The sequence below is a fragment of the Sciurus carolinensis genome, chromosome 8 (assembly GCF_902686445.1).
Source record: "Sciurus carolinensis chromosome 8, mSciCar1.2, whole genome shotgun sequence".
NCBI classification, from domain to species: domain Eukaryota; kingdom Metazoa; phylum Chordata; class Mammalia; order Rodentia; family Sciuridae; genus Sciurus; species Sciurus carolinensis.
This window is the reverse complement of record NC_062220.1, coordinates 24995266-25022698: the sequence shown is the minus strand read 5'-3', so window position 1 is coordinate 25022698 and position 27433 is coordinate 24995266. Positions and strand designations below refer to the sequence as shown.

The 27433-nt window shown below is 35.7% G+C and overlaps 1 protein-coding gene across 1 annotated transcript in view; it reads right to left on the bottom strand.

Moving 5' to 3' along the window:
* The window catches only part of Tnpo3 (transportin 3), a 77695-nt gene that overhangs the window by 23891 nt on the left and 26371 nt on the right, over positions 1 to 27433 (bottom strand). The window contains 12 exon segments of the mRNA XM_047560346.1: positions 1123 to 1214; positions 4210 to 4248; positions 4251 to 4347; positions 5727 to 5728; positions 6207 to 6297; positions 8227 to 8334; positions 10541 to 10687; positions 12675 to 12813; positions 13419 to 13594; positions 16001 to 16144; positions 25610 to 25766; positions 27306 to 27379. Of these exon segments, the coding sequence (XP_047416302.1) occupies positions 1123 to 1214; positions 4210 to 4248; positions 4251 to 4347; positions 5727 to 5728; positions 6207 to 6297; positions 8227 to 8334; positions 10541 to 10687; positions 12675 to 12813; positions 13419 to 13594; positions 16001 to 16144; positions 25610 to 25766; positions 27306 to 27379 (1266 nt within the window).

The following is a 27433-nucleotide window of genomic DNA, read 5'->3' as shown; positions in this document are numbered from 1 at the left end:
CCAGTGTGTTGGCTAACGAGGGACCACATATATGATGGTGTTACCGTATGACTGTAATAGGGTTGAAACATATCTTTTGTCTAGTGACTTCATTAACTGTCCTAACATCAGAGTGCAAGACATTACTAACGTGGTTTTGTGGCGATACTGGTATAAACAAACCTATTGTACTACTAACAGTATAAAAGCATAACACAGTTGGGCTTGGAGGCACATGCCTGTAATCCCAGCTACTCAGGAAGCTGAGGCAGGAGGAGCACAAGTTCAAGGCCAGCCTAGGTAACTTGGTAACTAGGTAATTTATTGAGACACTGTCTCAATAAATAAAAAGGGCTATGATGTAAGCTCAGAGGTACAATGTCCCTGGGTTCAATCACCAATACTACTCCTTCTCCCTCAAAAAGTATAGCACATACAATTATGCATAATGCATAAAACTTGATAACAATGACCAATGCTGGTTTATGTATTTATTATAATACACTTTTTATCATTATTTTAAAGTATACTACTCCTGGATGGGCACTGTTGCACATGCCTATAACCCCAGTGACTTAGGACGCTGAGCCAGAAGGGTCTCAAGTTCAAGGACAGCCTTGACAATTTAGCAAGACCCTGTCTGAAAATAAAAAGGGATGATGATATAGCTCAGTGGTAGAATGCCCCTGGGTTCACTCTCCAGTGTAACAAACAAACAAACAAAACCAAAAACAACAACTAAAAAAAATATATAGAGAAAAAGGGGTACTCTTACTTATTTTTTAAAAATTACTTAAAATAGCATGGCATGGATATACCATCAAAAGCCTCCATCTCTTGATTGTATCAAGAGGCCACATCAAGTGACTGACCTAAACCATCTAGGTCTATATTAAGTACACTCTAATGTACATACAAATACAGAACACTTCTCAGAACATATCCATGTTGTAAAGGAATGCACTATTGTACTTTTTTGCTATATGCAGTTACTTTAATACATACTAATTTTAATAAATTTTTAGTTTATCCTCTTGGCATTTCTAGGTAGATGAAAGACAATCTGTAAGTAGGTAATTTTGTCTTATTTTCTAATATATTAATATCTTATATTTGTTTCTTCCCTTTCTTAATTGGACTCACCTTCTTCAATGCCATAACCTGAACAGAACATAGCTCACTAAGACATTCAGTAATCTTATCCAACGGTAATCTGGCAAGGACAAGTGCTGTCCCTGAAAAACAAAGGAAGACGCAAATGAAAATAACTGAAGTAATTCAATCAATCAGTCTACATCAGATAGGCTAACAGAAAAAAAGGACTGGTTTCATTCTTTTAAAAATATCAATACTGTTTTTAAGATGCAACATTTTGCTATTTATGATTGGTTTTTCTTTGTTTGGCTTAGAAGACCACAGTACAACTTTCACATTAAGTTTTATAACCAAAGTTGTTAATGTTCTCTTTAGCAGTGTATTGGTTTAAAGAAGGTATAAATATGCCTTCTTGTTCAATTATTCAAAGACTTTAAAAAGCCAATGACAAAGCTATTTTTATACACTATAATGTAATGTTTCTCATCCTTCACAGAGATCTTGATTTATTGGGCTAAGAGGAGACTTTATTTTTTCCTAAGTACCTCAGGCAAAACCTATCACAGAAGTTTGAGAAATACTCACATAATGCTTTTAGGAAGGATGGGGTGAAGTCAAAGATTTCATTTGCAATTCACCATAATATACTCTGTGAGCTTTGTGAAACATTATCTCTAAGTCTGTTTCTTTTATGTGTGAAATAAGTGATTTGAACGAAAATTAATAATCAAGTTACCTTTATTTTAAGAAATAGTTACAAAAGCCTCCCCCTTGCATTTTCTCCCCAAATAAAATCATACCTTTGAATGTACAAAACAAAATTTAAAAAAAAATCCTACAAACCCACAAGAAACCATGTTTAAATTCAGTAGGGCTGGAAGGAAGACTGGTCCCTTCCCAGTCAGCCTCCCTCTGGTTCAAACACCTCTTAAACCCCATGAACCACTGAAATATTCCCCCCAGATCCAAAGAACTACATATCAGTCAGTCCCTGTTAAGTCAAAAACCCTTTGATATTTTTTTCATTTCTTTTAAGTTTCATTCAATATAACAATAACCCCTAAATCCTCAAGTCTGAATTTAAAAACTGAGTGATTGTTCCTAGAATGGCTAGTCTATGAGCCATGGATGGGTTAGACATTTCTTTAAAATTGAGGAGGTATTGGGGAAGGTGTAACTTGAATATGTTTTACCACTGAGCCTTTTTAATTTTTTGAGACAGAGTCTTACTAAGTTGCTGAGGCTGGCCTCAAACTTGAGATCCTCCTGCCTCAGTCTCCTGAGCTGCTTGGATAATAGGTGCATATCACCATGCCTGCTTCTTCCTTTTAAATTCATTTTTATAGAAGGCAGACATTCAGTGTAAGTTGATCAGTAATGAGAGGGACGAATAAGAGACCAGAACCCTTGGCTTCAACTTATGGCACTTATCCATGAACACTAACTTTTAATATCTGTTTACCTCTTTTTAATAGCACTGTGTCTTTATTTAGTCTCTCCAATTTAAAAAGTAACTGTGTTAGTTCAAATATGCTGTCTCCATCCAAAATCTTAGTATGACTTAATTACATGGTCTTAAACTATCTTAAGAAAACAATGCATGTACACTCTTCTCCTGAATGGAAAAGCTACCTTTACTATCACTAAGTTTATTACAACTGAGAAACAATTTTAATGTGGGTGTAAAATAACCCCAAATAGAGGCTTACAGGAGATGGTTTACTGGTTAGCATTATTAAATAAATACCTTTTAGCAAGCCCACAGCAGCTTCCGGAGAAAACATGAAGGAGTCAAGAGAACGAGCAATCTCTAGGAGTCCATTAAAGTGCTGAGCCATGTGATCTCGACAGACAGAGCAAATGTTATGAATGGCTTTGGCTGCAGCAGAAGCCAGAGGCTTTTCACACAGGCCTTTCATCAAATAGCCCAACACAGGGTCTGGAAAGTAAAGCCAAGCAGAGATTACAAAACTGAAACTCAAGGAAAATTTCTAGATAGAGCACAGGTTTATAATTTTTTAAGTAAAAGAATATTTTTTAAGCAACTGAGTATGTACAGAATCCCCAATATAAAAAGCATAAAGTTGGGCATGGTGGTGCATGCCTGTAATCCCAGAGACTTGGGATGCTGAAACAGAAGAATTACAAGTCCAAGAGCAGACTCAGCAACACAGTGAGGCCCTAAGCAATTCAGTGAGACCCTGTCTCAAAATAAAAACTAAGAAGGGTTGGGGATGTGGCTCAGTGGTTAAGTGTCCCTGGGTTTAGTCCTCAGCATCAAATAATCAATCAATCAATCAAAAGAAAATTAATTAAAAAGCATAAAAATAGAGCTGATCTGACACAGTGTCAGGAGGCCCTGAGTCCTATCTATTTCATCTTCCATTTCTTCCCTTATGTTAGTCAAATGTTCCTTCTAACCCTCTGGATTCATGAAGAACAGTTTGAAAACCACTGATTTCAGAGCATGTGTGGCCATTTAATTATTAAAATATGTTAATGTATGAAAGAATGCAAAGCTCAGAGAATTACCATTATACAGAGACGAAACACATAGTAAAACAGCCTACACTAATCAGGACAATGATAGTTGTCTAAAGCTGACACTTTTATATTTGCTTATTTCTAGTTATAAGAAGTCTTAAATTTATGCAAATGAAACTTTCACACTTTTAGATAAATTCATTTAAACCACTAATCTCCAGAATTTATAAAGAACTCAAAAAACACCCAAATCAATAAATGTTCTTCATCTTTCTTTGTATTTATTTTGTTTTGAATAATTATTAAGTTTTTAAATGGAGCATGTATCTAACACAGAAAATCCCTCTCTTTTAGTCTATTAGTAGCTTCTAGGTTAGAACTACAGACAGATTAGCTCATACATTTTGCCAAAGACTAGCAAAAACAGAAATGTTTATGCTTAAGCAGAGTACCAGACCTTTTCCCTGTCTAGAGATCTAATTTCTCAAAGGTCCTTTGCCCAGATCAAATTACAAACATTGTGTCAACTACACAACTTATATTTATTCTGTCTACATTCTATTTATCAATAAAAAAGAAAGCAAGAAAAGAATAAAGTAAGTGAGGAAAAGAAAATCAGTAGCAGCAGCACATGGGAGAGTTCATACATACCAAGGAACTGAGGATTTCGATCAACCACTTCGCTCATTCTCCAACCAATTCAATGCTAGTGTATCGCACAGCTGTATGGACAGTCTCTGGGAGACGGACGACTCCTTCTAAGACCTCCACCAGTGTTGGATTATTCTCCTGAATACAGAAAACAAACACTCAGTTACTGACTATAGGTTATGTTCGGCCAAATAATAGGCTGCAGTGAAACAGCATACTGCTAAAGAGCTTCTTCTAAATAAATAACCATTCAAATAAAGGTGTTTTAACACTGGGTATGCATGTTTCTCAAATCCTCACAAAAGAAATAAAATGAAATTTCAGAAATAAAGATAACATTGTTTCAGGAGAAGTATATGCTCCTTCATCTTCTGAATGTTAGGAAAGTGTTTAAGGCCTCATCATGCTATGAAAGAGAGGCTGTCTTCCAGGGGGAGAGGCAGACCTTCATTGGGATGAATATCTTAAAGAATCTATTTCATTTATTTCTATATTCGCAGCACCTAGAACAGTGCCTGGCACATAGTAGGCACCCAATAAATACTGCTGAATAGCTAAATAAATAACTCTCATAGACTACTTTCTATTACTTGCTATTCTTCAAAATACTGGAAACTTAAGAACAAGAGAGTATGGGTAGACCAGGTCACTAATTGAAAGAACATGAAAACAAGACACAGCAATAGGTTAAGGTGCTCCAATATGGAACACATGGAAAATGAAAGTCAGGTACTTTCTACAGTTACATGAATTTATCCTTACCTCCTGTCCAATTTTACTGACTAAAGTTCTTTTAAACAAGAGTGGAAGATGACCAATGTGCAGAACTTAATCGAGAAATGAAGATGTTTAAAATGTAAGTAATATTCTGGATTAGACCAAGAGCACCCCCTACTGACAATTTGGTCTATTAAGTCCTTTAATGGACTAAAAAATTATAATTATGCAGTTGGCTTGACAAGCAGGTAAACAAATAGAAAAATCTCTCATTTACATATTATTTTTCCCAGGGACACTAAGCCAATTATTGAAGATTACCTATCTATCCTTTTCAAACAAACATCTATCAGTTAGAATTGATGACTTTAAAACCTTCAGATTATCACAGAATATACCAAAAGACAACAAAACAGATTTCTAAGAGCAAACAGTATACTACATAATATGGACTAGAACTTCTAATATGGAAAAATAAAGCTATTCTATGTCTCTGAATATTTATGGTACAGAAACAATGTAAGATATCTTTGACTAGGTCCTGAAAGGCAACTAAGAAAAGAAGCACTGGGCTTTTAATAAATATCTGCCTTAACCATCTTTTCTAATCAAGGCCCTGAATAAAGAGCTTGAGTGCAGTTATCTGATCAAAAGACAAGGTAACTTAACATCAACGTGTAAATTTATGGCACTAAGTAAACTGTCTTCACAAATTATATCATAAGTAGATTTTCTATACTAAGAAATTTGAAATCAAATTTAAATAATTTAAGTTTCAATGGCAATATAAAAATAAAAACAGCTGTTCTTTTAGATGAAATGGTACCCATGCCTTGTCTCTCTGAAACTCACATATGATTCTCTAAGACAAAAAGGAATACAATGTAATAAATATTTGTAAGGATAATTTACTCAAGATCACAAAAGCAGGAGATCCAAATTATACCTATTCAATTGCTTTAGGCAAATACCAACAATTTAACAGTCTAACGAATTCTAGATCTACACAAGAAGGGAGCCTTGGTTGGAAAAATAAATCAGCATTCTATTCTTAGCATCAAGAGTAAAATAACTTCACCTCTAGGAAATGTGTTAAAACACGGCAGCAGCAATGCAGGCCATTTTGGACTAGACTCTAGAAGTCAGAACACTAGACCAACACTATAGAAATAAGAAGTTCTAAGAGTTTCCAAGTATATAGCAAATAAGAGAGGAAATGGTGTAATTTTCCTTCCTCTTGATATTTAGAATTCCCAGCAAAAGACTTATTAGACACTCACGGATCAACACTCTTGCTATAGCAGCCATGATAAAGAGAACCGCTTCTGTCACCTCCCAGGGTGGGTTGCCTTCTTTCAGAGTAGAATACAACTAGAGAAGAAGAGGTGGATTATGGATCCATTAAAAGGAAAACAGAATACCAAAGCAAATAAGATAAAAAACACTATTAGTTAAAAGAAATCCAGCTCCTTGTTTCTAAATCTAGTTATTTCTCATAGCCAGGCAAGAGTATTTTCATTTTCTACATCCTCACTTATTAGAACTATTATTTAATATTTGAAATGTACTCATTTAGACCCCCCACAAGATCTATCAAGATTATCATCTGGGGCTGGGGATATAGCTCAGTTGTTAGAGTGCTTGCCTTGCAAGCACAAGGCCCTAGGTTCAATTCCCAGCACTGCAAAAAAAAAAAAAAAAAAAAATCTGACTCCAGAGAATGAGCATAATGGGAAAACCAAAACATAATATGTTAGCATCTTTTTTTTGCTCTTGATAATTGTTACATACATAAGCAAACTGAAGATGGAGATACAATATAAATCTTCTGCACATATATTGGCTTTACCTTTCTACTGTTTTAACTACTTGCATCAACACTGATAAGAGAGGCTAAATTCCTGTAAAAGCAATTATTTAGAAGGACCTATTGCAATACCATATCCAAGAAGAATTTTTTTTTTAAAAGGAATCAGAGATGTTCTTCTGGTCCAGAATTTTCCAGGTAATATGCACCTGTGAAATGCAACTAGATATTAACCTAAGTAAGATTTCTGTGGTCAAATAACAGATACTACCAGGAAAGAAAATTAAACAATTCTCTTTTCTGACCTTAGAAATCATTTAATATATTATATTAGCCAGGTATAGTGGTGCACACCGATAATCCCAGGCTGAGGCAGAGATTCAAAGCCGGTCTCGGCAACTTAGCAAGGGTTTGTCTCAAAAAATACACAGGGTTAGGCATATGGCTCAGTGGTACAGCCCCCCTGGTTCAACCCCCAGTATTACCCCCAAGAATATATGTCTACTATATTAGATCAATTCCCAATTTTACTTGATAATTTAACTCCCTCCCTCCCCCACCAAACACACACACACGACATCTCATAGGGCTGGTATTCCACAGAGCACATCCTGGCAACATTGATAATTTATATAAATTTGAAAACTGAAGTCTGGAGACAATCAAGGGAACTGATTACAGCCACACAGCCAGTGAGGAAAGAGCTAAAGTCTGTACACAAGTCATCTGCTTATAGTCTAGGATCTCACTAAATCTCCTTTCTAAGCATCTCCAACCCTTCATAGTTGAATCAAAAACTATGCTTTGTAATGAGAATAGTTATACGTTTATTAACACTTCCTAGATTAGATTATGGTCAAATAGACACAAAATGACTGAGACACCTTTCCTGTAAAATTTCTTTAGGTTAGTTTGATACTGCTGTGGCAAAGCATCCAAACTAATACTTCAAAGCTCATTAGAGTATGATCCAGTCATAAGGGAACCACCTGAAATTATGCTAATGGTAAGTGATGTGGAATGATGATGATTTCAACCTTATGAGATAAAATGTTACTCACTATTAGGAAAACCACAGAATCTTCTACTCTACAAGTCATCCTCTGGGATGAAACTGCACAGGAAATCTAACCTTAAGTGTGGACAAAGGAAACGCCAAATAACTAAAAGAGTTGCCAGGAGTTGGTCCATAGTCCAAATTCTGTATATGTATCCTAGAGGCTTTAATGCTTATCTGTGATCTTCCATTTTAGCTGCACAAGTGGAATAGCTCTTATTACGCAAAGTAATAGAGTAATCCATAACTGAATTATCCACAGACTGCAGCTGGCTTGTTAGACACTAAATAAACATAGCTACTATATGCCAGGCAATGTGCTAGGCACCTGTATAACTATTGTCCCATTTAGCCATTAAGCTTGAAGAAATAAGATAAAGTGAAAACAACTAAGGAGATCAGTAAAACTGGCTCAATAATCTTCAAATGGGCTTACCTGAGCAAAACACTCCATAGACCCAATCAAGAAAATCAAATCCTTCACCAGGTCTGATACCCGCATCCGAAACTCGCCAAAGTCATCAGTTTCTTCAGGAACCCCCTCCTGAAATTTCAAATCAGGCAGCATTTATTTTAAACTCACTGAGGCTTTCAATGATGTCTATAAAATCAATAGAGAAGAAAAAGTAATTAAGTAGTCAAGTGCCAACGAACCAAAGTTGCCTAAATCACAAGGGTATTTTACTAATAGTTTTCCCAAATTGTTAAGGATGGTAAGACAACATAACTTATCCTCTACCCTTACTACAAGAAATTCTTCCATTTATGTATGTGTGTCTGTATATGTATTCCTAAGACACACTTTATTTTGCATGTGGGAGGGGGTTGGGGTAGGGATAATCAGAAGTGACCTGGAAGAAGTGGTAAATTTAGAGTTATAAGCCTCAGGGAATGTCAGCTCTCAAGCACTGAACTACTGTCTGCAGCTTTATTGTTCAAGATCTTCCAATGTCAACCATTATCATAATAGCTTCCCAAAGAAAACAGAATTTTAGACTTTAAATTCTTCCTATGCCAACACACTTCTATAAGTAAATAAAGGGTTACCAATTAATTTTGAGATGGTTAAGGGCATGGTACAAGACTCTGGGGTCATGAATACCTGGAAAAATCCCTTGGTTCTATTAAGATTGTTGATCTTGTTCAACCTTCTTGCATTCATGTAAAGAAATTAAGGTTGGGAATGATGAAGAAATGATGACTGTCTCAGATGAAATACTGGATAACATTATAAAGCACTACATAGTAACAACTAGGAGAAAATATCTGCAAGGGAATTGGTGCCACTGAACTAGCAAAGGGAAGAGGATCAAGTAAGGAAACCACTCAAACCAGAGCAGTCCTGCTTTTTATTTACATGTCAGTCTTCCAAGTAAGATGTAAAGATAAGATTCCTTGGTTAAAAAAAAAAAAAATCTGAAACCAAAAAGGTCATCAGTAAAGTTCTATGTAGATACAAAATACCACAATTCAGGCTAGGGATGCAGGCCAGTGACAGAAAATTTGCCTAACATGTGCAAGGCTCTGGGTTCAAACCCTAGCATGCATATGCATGCACATGCGCGCGCGCGCGCGCGCACACACACACACACACACACACAAAGAAAAGAAAAGGGAAAAAAAAGGCATGTCTGATTTAATGGTAATCAATTAAACTTGCTCCAGGTCCTAGGTTAAAATAATCAACAACCAACCAAACAAATGAAATAAATAAGGCAAAATTTGGAAGAGACTAAGAATAAAGGTTCAAGAGTTTTCCAATATACTACCTGGTAATATTTCTAGTATGTTTTCTTATAAGCTAATATATTATTTCTATATTTTCTCTTACATTATAAGTCAGTATAAATAATATAAATAAAAATATGTATGTGGGGAGAAGTCATGAAATTTTCAATACCTTCACAAATATTTCCCTTTTGTGTTAATCTAAGTATACAGTTTACACAATTAAAAACAGTATAAAGTCTGTTTCACTCTACTATCTTTCCTACTGCCATGGTTCCTTCCCCCACTTCACTCCCCTCTACCTAAAGTAACTCTATTCTTCCCTAGCACAGCCTGCCCCTATTGTGAATTAGCATCTGCTTATCAGAGAAAACATTTGGCCTTTGGTTTTTTAGGTTTGGTTTATTTTGCTTAGCACGATATTCTCCAACTCCATCCATTTACCAGCAAATGCCATAATTTCATTCTTCTTTAAAGCTGAGAAATTATACTCCATTTATGTATGATTTATCAAAATGCATAAATGCATTCTATCATGTATGACTAATTAGAACAAACAAAAAAATAAAGAGATGGAGGAAAAAAGAAAAAAAAAAAGTCTAAAGTTCTACATTCTGATTTTTTGTAACTTAGCATACCATATTGTTATTTCAGTTGTCATTATTTTATAACGTTCCATTAAGTTGCTATAATTTATGTCACTCTTCTTATACTGTTATTCATGATTTATCATTTTCTACTTCTACAGATAATGCTTTGTACATCAAATAGCTATTTTTTTCTTCTTTTTTTAAAGATAAAGTCCTTGGAAAAGAATTACTGGCTCAGCAAGAGCAACATTTTTGAACATCCGCCTAATTTGTCTTTATTAATACTGCCATTGACTTTGTCACTATAACCTAAAGTGACAAAAATCAGAAGAGTCCATCAGCTCTGTTCTCTTATCTTTTCAGTTCCTTTTCAAATTAGCACTGAAAAGAGGAGAAAATTAAGATATAAAGAAGTAGAGAAGGAAAGCTTACATGGTCTGGTTCCAGCTGGCAGTGTCGAGCCAAGGCATGAAGCAGCCTCTGAATGTAAGCTTTGAAGATGCCATGAATAACTTCATCGTTAGTTTTGTACAAATGCTCCCCTAGTCGGTACCAAAAGTTAAAGGAAATTTCTACTACCTGTCAGATTAAAAGAGAAAAGATTATTTGAATGGGAAAGAAATGAATTAAGACTATTTTATTATTTCCAAGGCCATTATATGGCCTTCCTTCTTGTAGAAGGAAAATTTACCTAATATGAGAACCAGTTAATAAGTCCCCTTTTCTCTAGACTATTATCCCCTCAAATACCTCCCCCTAGGACCAAAACTCCATTTAGGATGACTGGCTTTATATTTTCCTATTTACTCCTGGAAAAATTGCTTTTAAAGTTAAACTGAATTCTGAATTTAGAGAAACAGATATAGAAATAGAAATGAAGTCCTTTTAAAAGTTATTTTTCCCAAATTATAAAATTACTTCATTATATATATTTTTTTAATAGATGTCCACAATCATTATATTTTTGAGATTAGAGCAATTCTTACCAGTCAAACCATGTAATTCTCTGAACATAACTGAGTTGTCTAATGTCATTATATGTGTAGTGCTACATTTCTCTCCCAAATGATCTGGGTTTCATTTAAATCTAGATATCCTCATGCAATTATATTAAACAAATAAACATTATCTCTTATGTGATGAAAGAAAAAGGGTGGAGATTCGCAGAACTACTATGCCTAAGAGTAATCATAGTTAAAGAGGCAGACCTACAGTTCCTTTCCCATCAAGAATCCAAGATAATGGTGGCATGAGACAGACACATCATTACCCTATGTACATGTATGATTACACAAATGGTATGAATCTAAATTGTGTACAACCATAGAAATAAAATGATGTATCCCATTTGTGTACAATGAATCAAAATGCAGTCTGTAAAAATAAATAAATAAATAGATAAAAAGAATCCAAGATAGAAATACTCAAAACAATAAACAACTTGGGTGCACTGCTTTCCCATTTCTTATACTATAAAGAGGAGGTAAAACCTCTCAAATAAATGGAAGAAAACATTTTTAAACTCCAAACTTAGAAGAGCAGGGTTTTGCCAGGTGCAGCAGCGGCACACATCTATAATTCCAGTCGCTCAAGAGACTAGGGCAGGAGGGTCACAAGTTCAAGGCCACCCTGGACAACTTGGAAAGACCCTGTTTCAAAATAAAATAAAAAGGGTTGGGGATATAGCTCAGGGGCATTGTGTTCCTGGGTTCAATTCTAGTGTCACCCCATACCCACCAAAGGCAAGGCAGATGTCTTAAAGATTTTTAAATGAAGGAAACTCTTTAATCTTTTCAATCCCTTTCTCATTCACATCCCTCATGTGCAGAAAAATTTGAAGTGCGAAGATTTGTAGAGATACAGTTAAGATTCAGTGTATGTTATAGTATGGATCTTGAATGTCCCCCAAAGATTTAGAGATGAAGGCTTGTTCTCCATTCATTCCATGACACTACTGGGAGGTGGTGGAACCTTTAGGAGGAATGGTCCAATGAAAGGAAATTGGGTAACTGAGGGCATGCCCCTAGAAGTAGAGACCCCCAGCCCTCCTCCCTCTTTTGCACACACTCAGATTTCTTGACCATGCACTACCAGTCATAATTTACAGGCCCCAAAGCAATAGGGCCAACAAAACATAGACTAAAACATACAAAACTGTGAGCTAAAGTAAACTTTTCCTCTTTGTAAAAGTTGATTATCTCAGGTATTTTGTTACAGGAATGGAAAGTTGATGAACAATGTAGTTTTAAACTGTAAAGCTTTAGAGAATAAACATAGCTGAAAAGGAGGCTCAGTGGAAAGGCAATAAGCTTTCTTTCTAATAAGTTTCTTGAGGGGCCCGCAATAGTCATCAGAGCTAACCAGGTAAGAAAATAGAAAAGGATATAAAGTAGAAACCCAAATGCAATTTATGAAAAATTTCAATAGAGGAAACTCCCATATCACATAAATTAAAAACAAAAATATATTTTCTCAAAAAAATAAGGTGGGGGTGAGGCCATGGAATATAAACAATAAGCAATACACAACTTGAAGAATGATGGTCTTAGCACATTATAGACATTACCTCGTATTGAGGATGCCCTGCACATATAAGAAGCAGTTCCAAAGTTCGTAGGTCTCCAAGACCTTGGCCTGGAGTACAAACAATTTTTTCAAGAAAAGTTTCACATAGTTCAGTGAAAATACGGCAGTAATTCAGAACTCTGTAGAAGAAAGAAGAATGAGAGTAGCAAGTCAGAAATCTGGTTATTGGTTTATACACACACACACACACACACACACACACTCCTCGGCTTAAGACACATGTAGTGATTCTTTGCTATGCTGTATTACAATCTCTGTTGTAGTTACCTTTACTTAGGTTTTCTACTTCTCCACAGATATGCATGGAACTCATAAGTCAGTTCAAATTCTCAATTACTAAAACATTTTTTTAAAAAATCATCAAATTACACTTGATATTTTAAAGTTTTTCCCTAATTCTTACAGGCTTACCTCTGTGCAAAAAAAATGAGTACTTTCCATACCTAGTAATTCTACAACCTCTTCTGCAACCAACTTGCCACTCTAAGTTTGTATGAGAATCAAATTATCTTTAGGATGCTCTGCTTTTACACAGAGCCACTAAGAATCACAAATGATAGATGAATAATAAAAAGTGACTCAGTGGTGCTAGGGATGAAGTTTAATCATACAGTACTTCCTCACCTAATGTGTGAGGCTCCAGGTTCAATCCTTAGCACCACAAAAGTAAAAAATAAAAGAACATCCAACTTTAGGCAAATCCAGGGCTCCAATAATTACTCACTTGTCTAAATCTTCACGTGCCACAGCCATATGATAGGCAGTCTCCAACGTCAGGACTCCCTGAAAAAGCTGCATGGCTAATGGCAAGTTAGTTTCCACGTTCTCAATGGCATAAAGAGCTGAGCACACACAGTCTGAAGCAGCTTCGTGTAGGTTGGATGAGGTCTTATCCTGTTGCTAGAAGGTAGCAGGAACAGCAAAGTAAGAAGTATGATCGTTTTAATACAAGAAACAGGAAAACAATTATAGCTTCCTTCTAAAGATATAATGTACTTTAAATATCTAATAGCCTAGTAGTCGATGCCTTGTATAAAACAACATCAATCACTCTTCTCAATGCTTCTATTTCCTTATATGTCAAGCAAAGCAGTCATTTTGTACCTCAGTCACAGTCACATAATTTCTAGTCTCCATGTGTCTCCAGTTCCTCCAAACAGAATGCCATGTGTTCTCTGCCCTATTATTATCTCTGGAAATCTTTTCCATATTCTTTCTGATATTCAAGTACTACAAAAAATGAAGGGGCTCAACAACTTCCAAACATACCCAAACATATCACTATGAAATCAGAATATCAAAATGAAACACCAGTTCTTCAAACTTACTGGGAGGAAAGGACGAGGTAACTTATGAGCAAAAATCAAGAGTCCTCCAACAACAACTTCTTCTTTTATTTTTAATTAATTAATTAATTAATTAATTAATTAATTAATTGTTTACTTATTTATTTTACAGACTGCATTTTGATTCATTGTACAATGATGCATGCTAGAAAACGAGAGCAAGGTTGCTGAAATTCTGAAGGAAAATAATATTGAATCTAGAATTCTATACCTAGCCAAAACATACAATCAAGTATGAAAACAAAACAAAAATATTTCTTGGGCATGCAAAAACTCTGATTTTACTTTCTTTCTGTGCATCTTTTTTGAGGAAGTTATTTGAGGAGGTTAAAAAATGATTTAATCCAACTTAGAAAGTACAGTAAAGGGAACTCCAAAGGTGACCATTGGGAAGCTGATCTAAAGAACAATTGATACAAATTATAAGAGTTCAGAAGGTATAAGAAGGGAAGCTGCAGGGTTCCTATTTAAGACAGTACAGATGAAAGGCTGGATAAATTTAGTGAAGATATATCAGTTTTTCTTTAATAACAAAAACCCAGGACATTTAGAATCACCAAGAGGGAAAAATGCTAAATAAGCAGTGTCAGGAGAGCACCAAGATGTAAACTATTCATTAGTTTATTCTTAAGATTGAATGATGGTTCAAAGATATTCATTATATAACCATGCATTAAAAGTTAGGAGAATACTCAAATTTATTCTTTTGTATATATCATGTTTGTTCCTTTAAGTTTTTTGTTTTTTAAAGAAAGAACTATAGAGGAGAAGTTACACAAGAAAGTTTGGTCTCACTATAAAGCAAACTAAAATGTGGCATGATTTTCAACCACTCAACATAAAACATAAAAATGAGAATATATTTGACCCTGACTATGGAAATATTCTAAGTGGCAGTGGAGTCCTGACATGAGATCAGTAGAGTAGATAATAAAATCCTAGCACACTACTGAGCGTCTTCCTTACCTAGATCCCAATTCCCAGAAGTCACCACTATTAAGTCTGAAGTATATATATTCTAGACTTTCCTCCATTCATATGAAATCAAACTTATGTGTTTTTTTGCTTTGTTTTTTGTTTTTGTTTTGAGTATTTGGGATTTAACCCAGGGTCTCACACAGTAGGCAAGCGTTCTACCACTAAACTAGATCTCCAGCCCTTTTTATTTTATTTCGAGACAGAGCCTCAATAAGTTGCCCAGTTTTGTCTTGAAATTATGATCCTCCTGCCTTAGTTTCCTGAGTAGCTGGGATTACAGGTGATGCCACAATGCTGGACTTATAATTAGAAAAAAATTTTAAATTTGTTCTTTTTAGCTATACATGACAATAGACTGTATTTTGATAGATCATATATACATGGAGTATAACTTCCTATTTTTGTAGTTGTACATGATGTGGAGTTACACTGGTCAAGTAGTCATATGTGAACACAGAAAAGTCATGTCTGATTCATTCTACTGTCTTTTCCAATCCCATCTCCCTTCCCTTCCCCACTAGAAACTTCTAAAAAAAACTAAACTACCTCAAACTACAAAGTCAATACTCTGATCCACAATTATCTCTGGATGCACTAAGGATGATTTTTGGGTTCTCCCATTTTTTTTTCCCTAAATTTTTGATATACAGGTAATTATGTCATGATAATGTCAAAAACACAATGACCATTAATAAAAAGTGCTATTTTATATCTGTAATAAGAAAAAAGAGACCAATAATTTTTTGGGATTTTAGTATGCAAATAATTTATCTATACTTAAGACTGCTCTTACTTTATTCTATTCTAAATTCTGAGTATTAAAACTGATACCTTCACTTTGGTACTTGACAGCAAGGAAAGGACACTGCCACTTTCCTAAAATACACATTCCAGGCACTTTGAAGAAATCTGGAAACACTGTTATGTCCCAGTTGACTAAAAGTGAATGTGGTAGGAACACTATGATAAAGCTATTACTTACCAAAACCTCAAAAAGCAGTGCTAGTAACTTATTGTTAGCCATGAAGTTACTGTCCAAAACTCCCAAGTTAAACCAACTTCCCAAACAGCGAAAGACCTTCATGAGCATTTTCTCATCTGTTCCGGCTTTTTCTACACAGGTCATCTGAATAGAAGGAAAAAAAGTTAAAACAAATAATGTCCATCACCTTACAAGCATAATGAGGGAGGACAATAATAATGCTAACAGTTGAAAGTGCATTGTGTGTACCACTGTTCCTAACATCACTAAGCCATTTAATCCCCATTTAAATTCTCAATGGGAAACTGAGATACAGAAAGATTAGAGACATGTTTCAACAACAGAGTTCTTTCAGAAATAACTTACTAGGTTTCTTAGTTCCTACTTCTCTGTTAATGTAGTTTTATCAATAATTGTTTTAAAAATAACACTGAGCTACATACATACCTGATTTTAAAAGAACAAGTGAACTAGACAAACCACATATATTCCTACATGAAAAGCCAATGCTTCAGCTTCAGCACCTGAATATTCTAGTAAATATGTCATTCCACAGAAAGTGACACTACTATATGTGGGATATCATAAAACAGATGCCACAGAAGTCAGACCAAAACTCAACACCATTTTTTTCTTAGTAACCTGTTCTTGGGGTTATATTTCTACCAAAGTAAAGTATAATGCAACTTTTTCTAGATAAAGAATGTTTCAAGATTAACTGGCAAGCAGTGAGTTAAAAACATCAAAACTGCAGTGGGGTTCAGGAGGCACAGGGTAAGGGGACAGTGGAATCCCACAACATGCTATCAAATCAGATCTCAATTCTGGTGCATGTACTTCCAAATAGCAATAATATCAGGCAATAATGATTACATGCTTCTTATTAGTTTGAATTGAAGGAGGAAAAAAAAAAAAAGAAAGAAAGAAATGATTCAATTAAGTTTATGGCAACCATGAGCTAAAGAATAAGATTCTGGTATTTATGTTTACATTGCAGATATAAACTATACAGGAAAATTCTCCAGATTCAGAGTATCATCTATCTCACAAGATACTCCAAAGATGACTGTTTTTATCACTGTCCTCCCAGAAGTGCTAGGTTGTATGCAGAGATGAAGAGAAGAAAGGGGTTTGGATATGACTATATACCACTTTCATTCCCACATAATACTACTTAAGAGATTTAGGTCTGGAGAGCTAAAAAACTTTCTTTAACCAAACTTTTCTTCTAAGAAGACAGAAAGAAAGGAAGTACAAAGATATGAATATATTTGGTTCCTTCTATTTTTCTGCCTCTTCCTTGCTGTTACATTTCAGGGGGAGAGGAACACTAACTAATAAAAAGAGTGACCATCATAATAACATTTACTGAGACTTCACTGTGTGCCAGGCAGTTTTAAGAGTTTTGCATATATTATTAGCTCAATTGCCACAAAATGAAATAGGTATTATATCCTAATTATATAGATGAGAAAACAGAGGCAGAGGGGATAAGTAATTTGCTCAATATGATACTGCACAGGCAGAACTCAAAGTTAATAAGTCTGCTTTCAAAAGCCTGATTTTAGTGCAGGCCATATAGCCCATCTCAAAAGCCTATGATTTTAACTTCAACACTTGCTACCTCCCAAATTTCTCTATTTGCTTGTATGTACAGAATATCCTATCAGTAATCCAGAACTTCCTACATTTCAAAAACAACTAAAATGTAGGCAGAATACAGCAATGATCTTAGGTAGAATATTATTATATACTAGTATATAATGATAGTAACTATTATATTGCCAAAGTAGCAAATAGTAAGAGTAATTAAATTTCCTTAACATGAATTTGAGGCACTGAGAGTTCCTCTTTTAGCACTGATATACAGCAATACACATAGTCTCTTTCTCTTGAATCTTTGAAGCCCTTGATGAAAACTCATTACACAATTGCTAGGCCTTCTTCCTGAATGACTTCAGGTTTTAATAAGGTACCCTATTTACAAATGCAAGGGCTTACTTGTACATGAATTCTGGGGGAAAAAAAAAAATCAATAATTAAAAAAAACCATACCTACATTTAAGACTAGTTGCTTTGTATAAAAAGAAAATCTGCTAATTAGATCAAACCCACATACCAACTAAGAGGTATTTTCACTTTCTTGAGTACTATGTTACTACATATTTATCTTTTAAAATAAGGTCTCAAAAACTGCAAGATAAATGCCACACAGAGCCCAGAAGAATTCATCAATAAAAATACAGCAAGGATAAGTAAGAATTGACATCTTGGATTAAGAAAATAGAGAATGGAGAGAGAAAAAATGAGGCCAGGTTTAGTTCAGCTGTAAGAGCAAGAAGAGTATTATGAAAACCTTAAATACTGCCTGGTGTGGCGGGATGTGCCTGTAGTCCTAACTACTGACGAAGCTTTGGCCAAAGGATCACTTAAACCCAGGAGTTCAGAGCCAGCTTGGGCAACTCAGCAAAATCCCACCTCAAAAAAAAAAAAAGAAAGGAAGAAAGGAAGAAAATGCCCTGCTTAGAAATGGGTCACATAAATTATAAAAAAAATATAGTATTATTAAGAAACAAGATGGAATATAACCATTAAAGGAGAATATGGGAGAAACTGAATGAGAAATGCTTTAAGAGGCCAAATACCTATTTTTTTCTTTGAAATTTGGACACAATTCATGCCCTGGGTTCTATAATATGACAAGCTACGTGAAAGAATCTGAAACCTCAATAACCAAGAGCAATATATTTTTCAGACCACCTCAACTAAGGTTGATTATGATGAAGTACAAGTGAAGCATGTGCCTTAGGAGCCCAAGTGGCTGGAGAGTTCACCACTGTGGCAGTAATGATGATATAAAGGACTGTGATGTGGTTTGGATTCTTTTAGGATCACTTGAGTGCTTACAAAAAGAAAATGACAAGGTCAGGTTCATTAAATCACAGCTCAACTCACAGTCTGAGAACCAAAAGAGCAGGCTTCCACGATAGAGCTAAAAGCAGCTCTTTTTTCTTGTAGTTACAGAGCTAATATCGCTGAAACTCATCTATAAAACTTAGTTGTGTGGCTTACTACATTACAAACAACAGTTGAATTCTGTCTCACCAAATCTCTCAAGGGTAGGAAAACGATTGGTAAAGAATACAATTCTGAAACTCAAAATGGAGACATAAGGTTAGTCTCAAATGAAACTGATAATTTCAAACTCCTAACCATATGAAAGACTAAGTTCAGTAAGGTCTGTAAGGTAAAGGCAAGATGCACGGGCAGTTGGCTGAAACTCCTTTAAAACCAATTCATCTTTTATTGCTTTTTGCCTCTAGATTCATGTTACTTAGGACCAGATACCTGAAGAAGAAAATGACTCAAGCCTGTTTTTATTGGTGAATCCATATAATATGCTGGTTATCACCTGAAGGTAGATAGCTATAGCATTAGAGGCCACTCAAGGGCTTTAGTGAAAAGCAATGGTAAAGAAAAATCCTTCTAGTAAACTTCGAGTATAACAGTTGATTATCTACCATGTCTTCGGTGAAAGACAGTCAGAAATATGGATTTATACTTACTCGTGGACAATCATCAACGGTTGGGTTAGATGGTCAGGGACTTGGAAGAAACTGGATTGTAGGTTAGCAACAAAAAGTCTGAGGAAGAGACATACTGATGTCTCTTGGCACAGACTGAAGAGATATTTCTTTCCTATGACTATCCACCAAAAGGTATCCATCTACTATAGAAGAATCTATCACTGATTAGATGGACAAAATAATAAACTCTACAGATGTCAGTCTCTGTTCCAACTGACAAGGGCTTGTTCAATGGGCTCATGAACAGAAAGTAGCCACAGTGGCAGGGATAGAAACCATGCATGGGACCAACAACATGGACTTCCAATTACCAAGGTTAACACTATCACTGAATATCTAACCAGCTGACAGGAGAGACCAGTATGGCACCATCTCCCACAGGGACCAGACTGATTATATGGAACATCTATTCTGGAAGAAACAGAGATCAGTCCTCACATAAGTGGACTCATATTCTGGATATGAATTTGCCTTCCCTGCCTAAAAAAGCTTCTGTCAGCACTTTTCATCCATGGTTTCACAGAATGCCTTATCTAGCAGTCATGATACTTCTCAAAGCATTATAGCCAATCAACGACTTCACATCAGAACAAAGGAAGTACAATAATGGGCAATTCAAAAAACTGGTGGTTTTGAGATCTTAGTAAAGAAAGGAATGCTTTCACCAGGAAACCCAAAATGATCCCAATGAACTGGAAGGTGAGACTACCAAGTAAACAATATGGGCTTCCTATGGCATTAAAGCTGTAAGGGAAAAAGGTGATAATCTATAGGTTGAACTGACTGATCCCAAGTACTAAAGAGAAATTGGGTTGCTTCTACACAATGGAAGCAAGAAAGACTGAGTCTGGAATCCAGGGAATTCTTCAGGACTCCTCAAATTTCCCTGCTGAACAGCAAAGGTTAATGGAAAACAACAACAAAGCAGGATAACTTGAGGTGCAGACCCTTCAGAAATGAAGGTTTGAGTTATTTCAGCAGGTGAAGAATTCCAACCAGCTGAGGTTTTAACCAAGGCACCAAAAAGAAAAAGCACTGAAGAAGAAACCATGTATCAATTATAGCCTATGAATAGCTATATAAAAAGAACAATGGAGTAGCTTTGCACCTTTTCTAAGAACTATGTGCACAAAAGGGTGCATAAAGATGCTGAGTTAGTGAAATGGAGGACAACTGTGGCCAGGTACAGATTTATTGCCTCCCAACTCAAATTCACCTTATTAGATTTCCCTATGAAAATAGACCTGAATCTTACATATTTTTTTTTTCTGTGTCAGCACTAAAGTTTTGTTAGTAGAGGACATTGGAGAGACAAACCAGGAGGAAAAAAGTGTTTTGCTCCTGATCCAAATGAATAACCTTCTGCACAATATGCAGCTTCTCCAGCATGAGACTCCTAGCTTCCCTGGGACTTAGTTCTTGCAGTACATTGATCAGTATCTTCCTCCAGGCTTCCCCTTCATCCTCATCAATGCATTTTGGTTTTTTTGTTTTGTCTTATTGATACTGGGACTTGAAACCAGGACCACTTTACACTGAGTTATATCCCCAGCTCTTCTTATTGTTTTGAGACAGAATCTTGCTAAGTTATTCAGTATGGCCTTGAACTTGTGATCCTCCTGTCTCATCCTTCTGAGTAGCTGGGACTATAGGCATGTGCCACCATACCTGGCCTTACCAATGGTTTTATAGTAAAGTCCCTCTGGCTCCAGAGTAATGAACAACTTTTCCAGTCCCAGATCCTTATAGCACTCAGTTTTTCCAGTGTCCTCAGTGCACAATGGCCAGGGGCTTCCCATGATATTCCCACACTGAAGACACTTTTGCAGCAGAGTGCTTCCGGTGAGATGGCAGAACTATCTGATGAGAAACCTGAAAACAGGGGTAGGATGTTGCTCAGTGGTAGAGAGCTTGCCTAGCATACGTGAGGTCCTGGGTTTGATCCCCAACACCACAAAAGACAACAAAGAAAAACAAAAGTAAAAAAATACCTGATAAACTTTTTTGGGTTTCCTGGAAAGCAGATTTCCAGAAAATTCTAGAGAACAGATTTCCAGCAGCATGTAGCACCAGTGACTTCTATACCACATGCCATCTCCAAGAAGGTCCAGATCTCAGCTTTGGGTAGTAGAGGGTTTCTCTATTGATCTGGAAGCTCTATCTCAACCCTAGAGCTATACTTTATTTCTGTATCCTTTAGAATTCACTTTACTTCTTACTAAATAATTCCTCATTACTGTAAACACATTAAAATTAATAATAATAATTCTTTATATTAAGCATTCCTGTTCAAATAAACAACAGTCCATAAGTCCACAATACTTCATAGAGAAAGTTAAGCTGGACATGGTGGTGCACACCTATAAACTCAGCAACTTAGGAGATTGAGGCAGGAGAATTGTAATTTCAAGGATAACCTCAGCAACTTGGAGAGACTCTGCTCAAAAATAAAAATAATTAACTCCCTGAGGAGGTGCTTAGCAGCAAGATATCCTACTTTCCTTTGGTAGGGATGTGACTGGTTCTGCAACAGGATCATCTGGAGAAGGGTGGTGGCTTGCTAGGGATTAGTCCTCTTGGATGGGGTGGCGAGGGCAGGATAAGGCTGCAAGGTGGATAAGAACCAAGCACCCAAGGTACAGTTTGGGGAGGAGAGGATGCCCTTACTCCCACATGGCCAGGTCAGAAAGCATGGTTGGAGAATGAAGACCAAGCCCGAAAGGTGGGTCATGGGAGGAGCCAAGGCCAAGGAGTATGGCAGAGAACCAAGCCCGGAGAACACAGCTGGAAGAGAGGACAAGTTTAGTTCAGGGTATAACCCCTGCCCAGCATGTGCAAGGCAAGGCTGGGAGTTCAATCCTCGGCATAGAGGTAGGGCCACAAAGAATCCTGGAGGCCTAGAAGGAGTGGTCCAACGGGGACAAGGCCTGGGGCTGGATTGTTATAGGTCAGGCACCAATTGTGAGGCCTAGGACAATTGAGTCCCTTGACAAAGTTTAAGCCCCAAAGGTGTGAGCAAGAAAAAATTAATACATAAAATTTTAAAAAATTTAATAAAAGGGCTCGGGATGTAGCTCAGTGGTACAGCACCTTGCAGTTCAACCCCAGCACTGCACCCCACCCCAACAAAAGGAAAAAAGTAATATCTGAGGCAGTTTGAAAACAAAGTTTTATTTTATAAGTGGGAAACTTTAAAATTAAGATTTATTCTATCTTTCTAGTAGAAATTCATAAGAAAGTCAACTTATATACATATAGAAGGAATGAAAGAAGTAGCAAAACATTATTTTGTAAACCATAATGAAAATGATTAAAGATCACCAACATGAATTTAAAATGGAGAAAAGGCTGATAAAAGCTGGACATTCATAAAATAACAAGCTACAATCATATTACAGTGGGGAAAGCAAACTTTTCTTTCCTTTTTTTTTTTTTTTGGTTCCAGGGACTAAACCCAAGTGTTTTATCACTAAGTCACATTCCCAGCCCTTTTGTTTCTGAGACAGGGTCTCACTAAGTTGCTTAGGACCTCTCGAAGTTGCTGAGGATGGCTTTAAACTTATCCTCTTGCCTCTGTCTCTGGAGTCGCTGGAATTAGAGACCTGTGCCACCACCCTGGACCAGGAAAGCAAACTTTGTAAGTGGAAGAATCAGACTGTCACCATCCTGATCCAGTGGTCAATAAGATGCAGGATAAAGTACCTATGATGTACTTATAGTATTTGTACTTAGCCAAAACTGTTTCAACTTTCTTAAACTAACCCATTACACCTTCTCTGTTTTTCTCAGCTAGGATCCTGGGAAAGAATTAAACCCTAAAAAAAGGATCAGAATGACTACTTCCTCAATTATCCTAAGTATGGTATATGGCCAGTACCATTATTAATGAAGAGTAGAAAACGCAATACACAGAGTGGATTACTCAGGGTATTAGGAATTAATTATTTTGAGGAAACCTTACTGAGAAGAGCTGCTTTAGATCTAACTTTGAATTCGAGGGAATAAGTAGTAGAAAAAGAAGTTAAACAAAACAAACAAAGCAATCACAAAATGCAGAAGATATGCTATTAAAAAACTGTTCCAATTTTTTCAACAAATAATATTATTTTGAAAAAGGCAGAAGATGGGGGACTGTCTTCTTCACAAGACATGTTTCTATACCAGACACTGATTTACAAAATCTTCACTGTAAAGAAAATTTTAGAATCAACTAAGGACATGTGAGCATCATCTAAAAGATATTAGATATGAGAATTTACTGAAATGTAAAGTTGAAGCTAGATGACTAAAAAAACCCAGGTTATAGAACAGCAGGTAGAATACAACCTCATTTGGGGTTAAAAACTATATGTATACAAATGTTCATAGGGGATACTTTTTTTAAAAGTATTTTTAGTTGTATGTGGTGCTGAGAATTAACCCAGTGAGTCTCTACACATGCTAGGGAAGCTCTCTACCACGGAGTCACAACCCCAGCCCAGAGAATAACATTTTAAAGGGTTAACAGTTGTTGGCACAGTGGTATACCTCAGGAGGCTAAGGAGGCAGGAGGTTGGCTTGAACACAGGAGTTCAGGGACAGGGAAACATAGCGAGAACACAGTTCAAAAGAAAGGGGGGCTTGTGAGGGCTGGGTGTAACAGCTCAATGGTAAAGCACTTGTCTAAATATGACTGAATATGCATGAGGTTCTGGGTTCACAAAATAATAAATAAATAAACAAAAATGAAGGCTATGATCTCCAAATGATTTGAATGTAATTGCCTTATCTATATTTTCTAATTTTTCTATAGTGCTATTTAAAATAAATGGTCAACTGAAAAATTAAACATTTTTAGCTTAGAAGAATAATTTCCCAATGAATTTCTAACATCAAGCTGACCACAATTTTAACAAAATTTTGTTTTCTCAAACAAAAAGATCTAAAATGCTGCAGAAGCACTAAAACAAATCCCTGAAAAATAATCCCCTGTAACCACATCATTGAGAAAATTAAATTGGATCAGAAAGACCTAAAAATGAGATATGGGCCAGATAACCAGTAAAAGGTCAAAGGATAAATATTTTAGACTTTGCAGGTCACATGGTTTCTGAAAACTGCTCAATTCTACTGATAAAGTCCAATATAAAGGATACTGACAATACATAATCAAATGGCCCTAGCTGTGTTCCAATATTTGCAAAAACAGGCAGTCAGCTCATGAAACTTAAATTTACCCACCTCTGGTCTAAAGCATTAACATTCTAAATGATCACAAGGGATATAATCACATTTAATACCATTAAAAAGAATGAGATAATATCTAATGTATAACTGTGATACTGATCAAAGATCAAGTAAAGTCTTCTACTACCTTCCTATCAAAATTTCAATTTTTCTTTATCAGAGAAACTTTTCCTTAGTAAAGTAAGTTTATGCATACTTCCATGGTCCTTTTTCAAGAGCCCACCAGTTGCAGCACAAAGTAGAACATGGGATATATAATCAGAAGGCCTGAGTTAAAATTCTGAATTAACAGCTGCATAACTGTAAAGTCAATTTTCATTCATAGAACACAGACATCATCACCCTCAAAGGATTATGTAGATGCTCAAGAGATACAGTTTCTCATTTTTGTTTGATTCTCATTTTTGTTGTTGTTGTTGTTTGATACTGGGAATTGTAACCAGGGGCACTTAACCACTGAGTCACATCCCCAGTCCTTTTTAAAATTTATATTGAGACAAGGTCTCACTAAGTTGCTTTCACTAAATTGCTGAAGCTATCCTCAAACTTGAGATCTTCCTGCCTTAGCCTCCAACTTACTGGGAGTATAGGCATGCACCACCATGCCTGGCAAGAAGCATAGTGTCTGAAAGTATTTTGTAATTGAAAATGCTATATAAATGCCAAAGTACTATTACCATCAAATTTTCAAAAGAAAAAAAAATTTTTTCAAAATAAATAAATGTGATTGAATTCCAAAATGACCTTTATGATTTTCTGTTCCTTGGCAGCAAATGAGAATTCCAAACTTACTCACCAACAGAGATACTACTGTACTGGAGTAGAAGGCCAAATCTTCTATAATTTCTGTGCGCCTGTTAGCTCCAATTCGTAAGGAACGACTATGTACTTCTTCAGGTAACACCGTAAGGATCTCCAGCAAAAATGGCAAAGAAGTTACATCATTGCTATATCTGGAAAAGAAAAGGGGGAAGATTTATCACAAGTTATTGAAAGCCAGAAAATAAAAGATAATAGCCATCAGAATAGACCATACCAAGAAAAGCAGCATTCCTATTACTGTTAAGGGGAAAAGATACAATCTTTTGGAAAGGTATCTAGAAAGACCTTCCAATCAAAATTTCAAGCTGCATAGTCTTTGACTCAGCATATTCACTTTTAGTGATTTATATTTCATGAAAAAATTCACATATACAGGCGAAGACAAATATGTAAAGATGTGCACTGCAGCATATTTATAATAGCAAAAAAGGGGGAATACAAACGTCCTCCATAATTAGAATAAAAAGGGTACTGACAATCAGAAAACAGAACATACTTAGCCATTGACAAAGAAAGTAACATACATTATACCATGAAAAGATGATCACAATGTATTAAACAAAGCATATGAAACATTAAATTCAGCTGAGCAAATACACAAGAACATATTAAAATATATGTATATTTAAATGCCAATGCCTACATGGCCAATCATTAACTATGGTTACTTAAAAAATATAGGATAGGATAAAAGGACAGTGTTTATTTGTGCTTTGAAAATTTCTATACTGTTATAATTTTTATCAAGGAGCATGTGTTATTTCACATTATAAAAATTTTCCTAAATAAATAAATTATCCACGTAAAGGCTTTCATGATATACACTATTTGGAGGTAAAAAGGATATCCACTTTGTTCAAATAATTTTCCAATCAAATGCAACCAGATATCAAGATTATCTGTGTCTGGGGATATAGTTCAGTATAAAGAGTGCTTGCCTAGCATGTGCAAGGAATAAGTATGATCATTGCCAAAAAAAAAAAAAAAAAAAGATTATCGTGAGGCCCTAAGCAATTTAGCAAGACCCTGTCTTAAAATAAAAAATAAAAAGGGCTGGGGATGTGGCTCAGTGGTTAAGTGCCCCTGGGTTCAATCCCTGGTACCAAAAAAACACAAAACAAAGTACTAGGCTCCAAATGTCTAAAAATAACAAAGTCTCTCTTGACAAACATGAACCAAACCTCAATCAGTAATAATATATATTCAAGGCAACCTTCAGTTTAATACAATCTAAAGCACTAAACTATTTTTACAAAACTGCTAATATGTCTGTTAGTGGGAGTAATCTACGAGGCAATGAAAGACTTTGCTACAGTTGATTCAAGGAGAAAAAGATGTCAGTATGTAAATTATGAGTCTTTTATATCCTACATGATCTATTTCTGTAGTTTAAATTTTAAATGATTTTCTTCAATTTAACAAAGATTAATAATATATGGGGCTGGGGAGATAGCTCAGTTGGTAGAGTGCTTGCCTTGCAAGCACAAGGCCCTGGGTTCGATCCCCAGCACCCAAAAAAAAAAAAAAAAAAATAATAATAATAATAATAATATATAACTATGTTACCAGTTCAGGGAAATAATCAAATGTCTAGCTACGGCCAACAAATATCTTTGTGTAGCTTAATGATAATTCCTAATGCTAATATATTATCAATACAAATTACTTACTTTTCCACCAATGTCTGTACACAACCCTTCCAAGAAGGCATCTGTAGGGCAAGGTCTGCTATTGCTAAAGCCAGCTGAAGAAGAGAGATTAAAGAACAATGAATAGAAACAGAATTACCATTAATGTT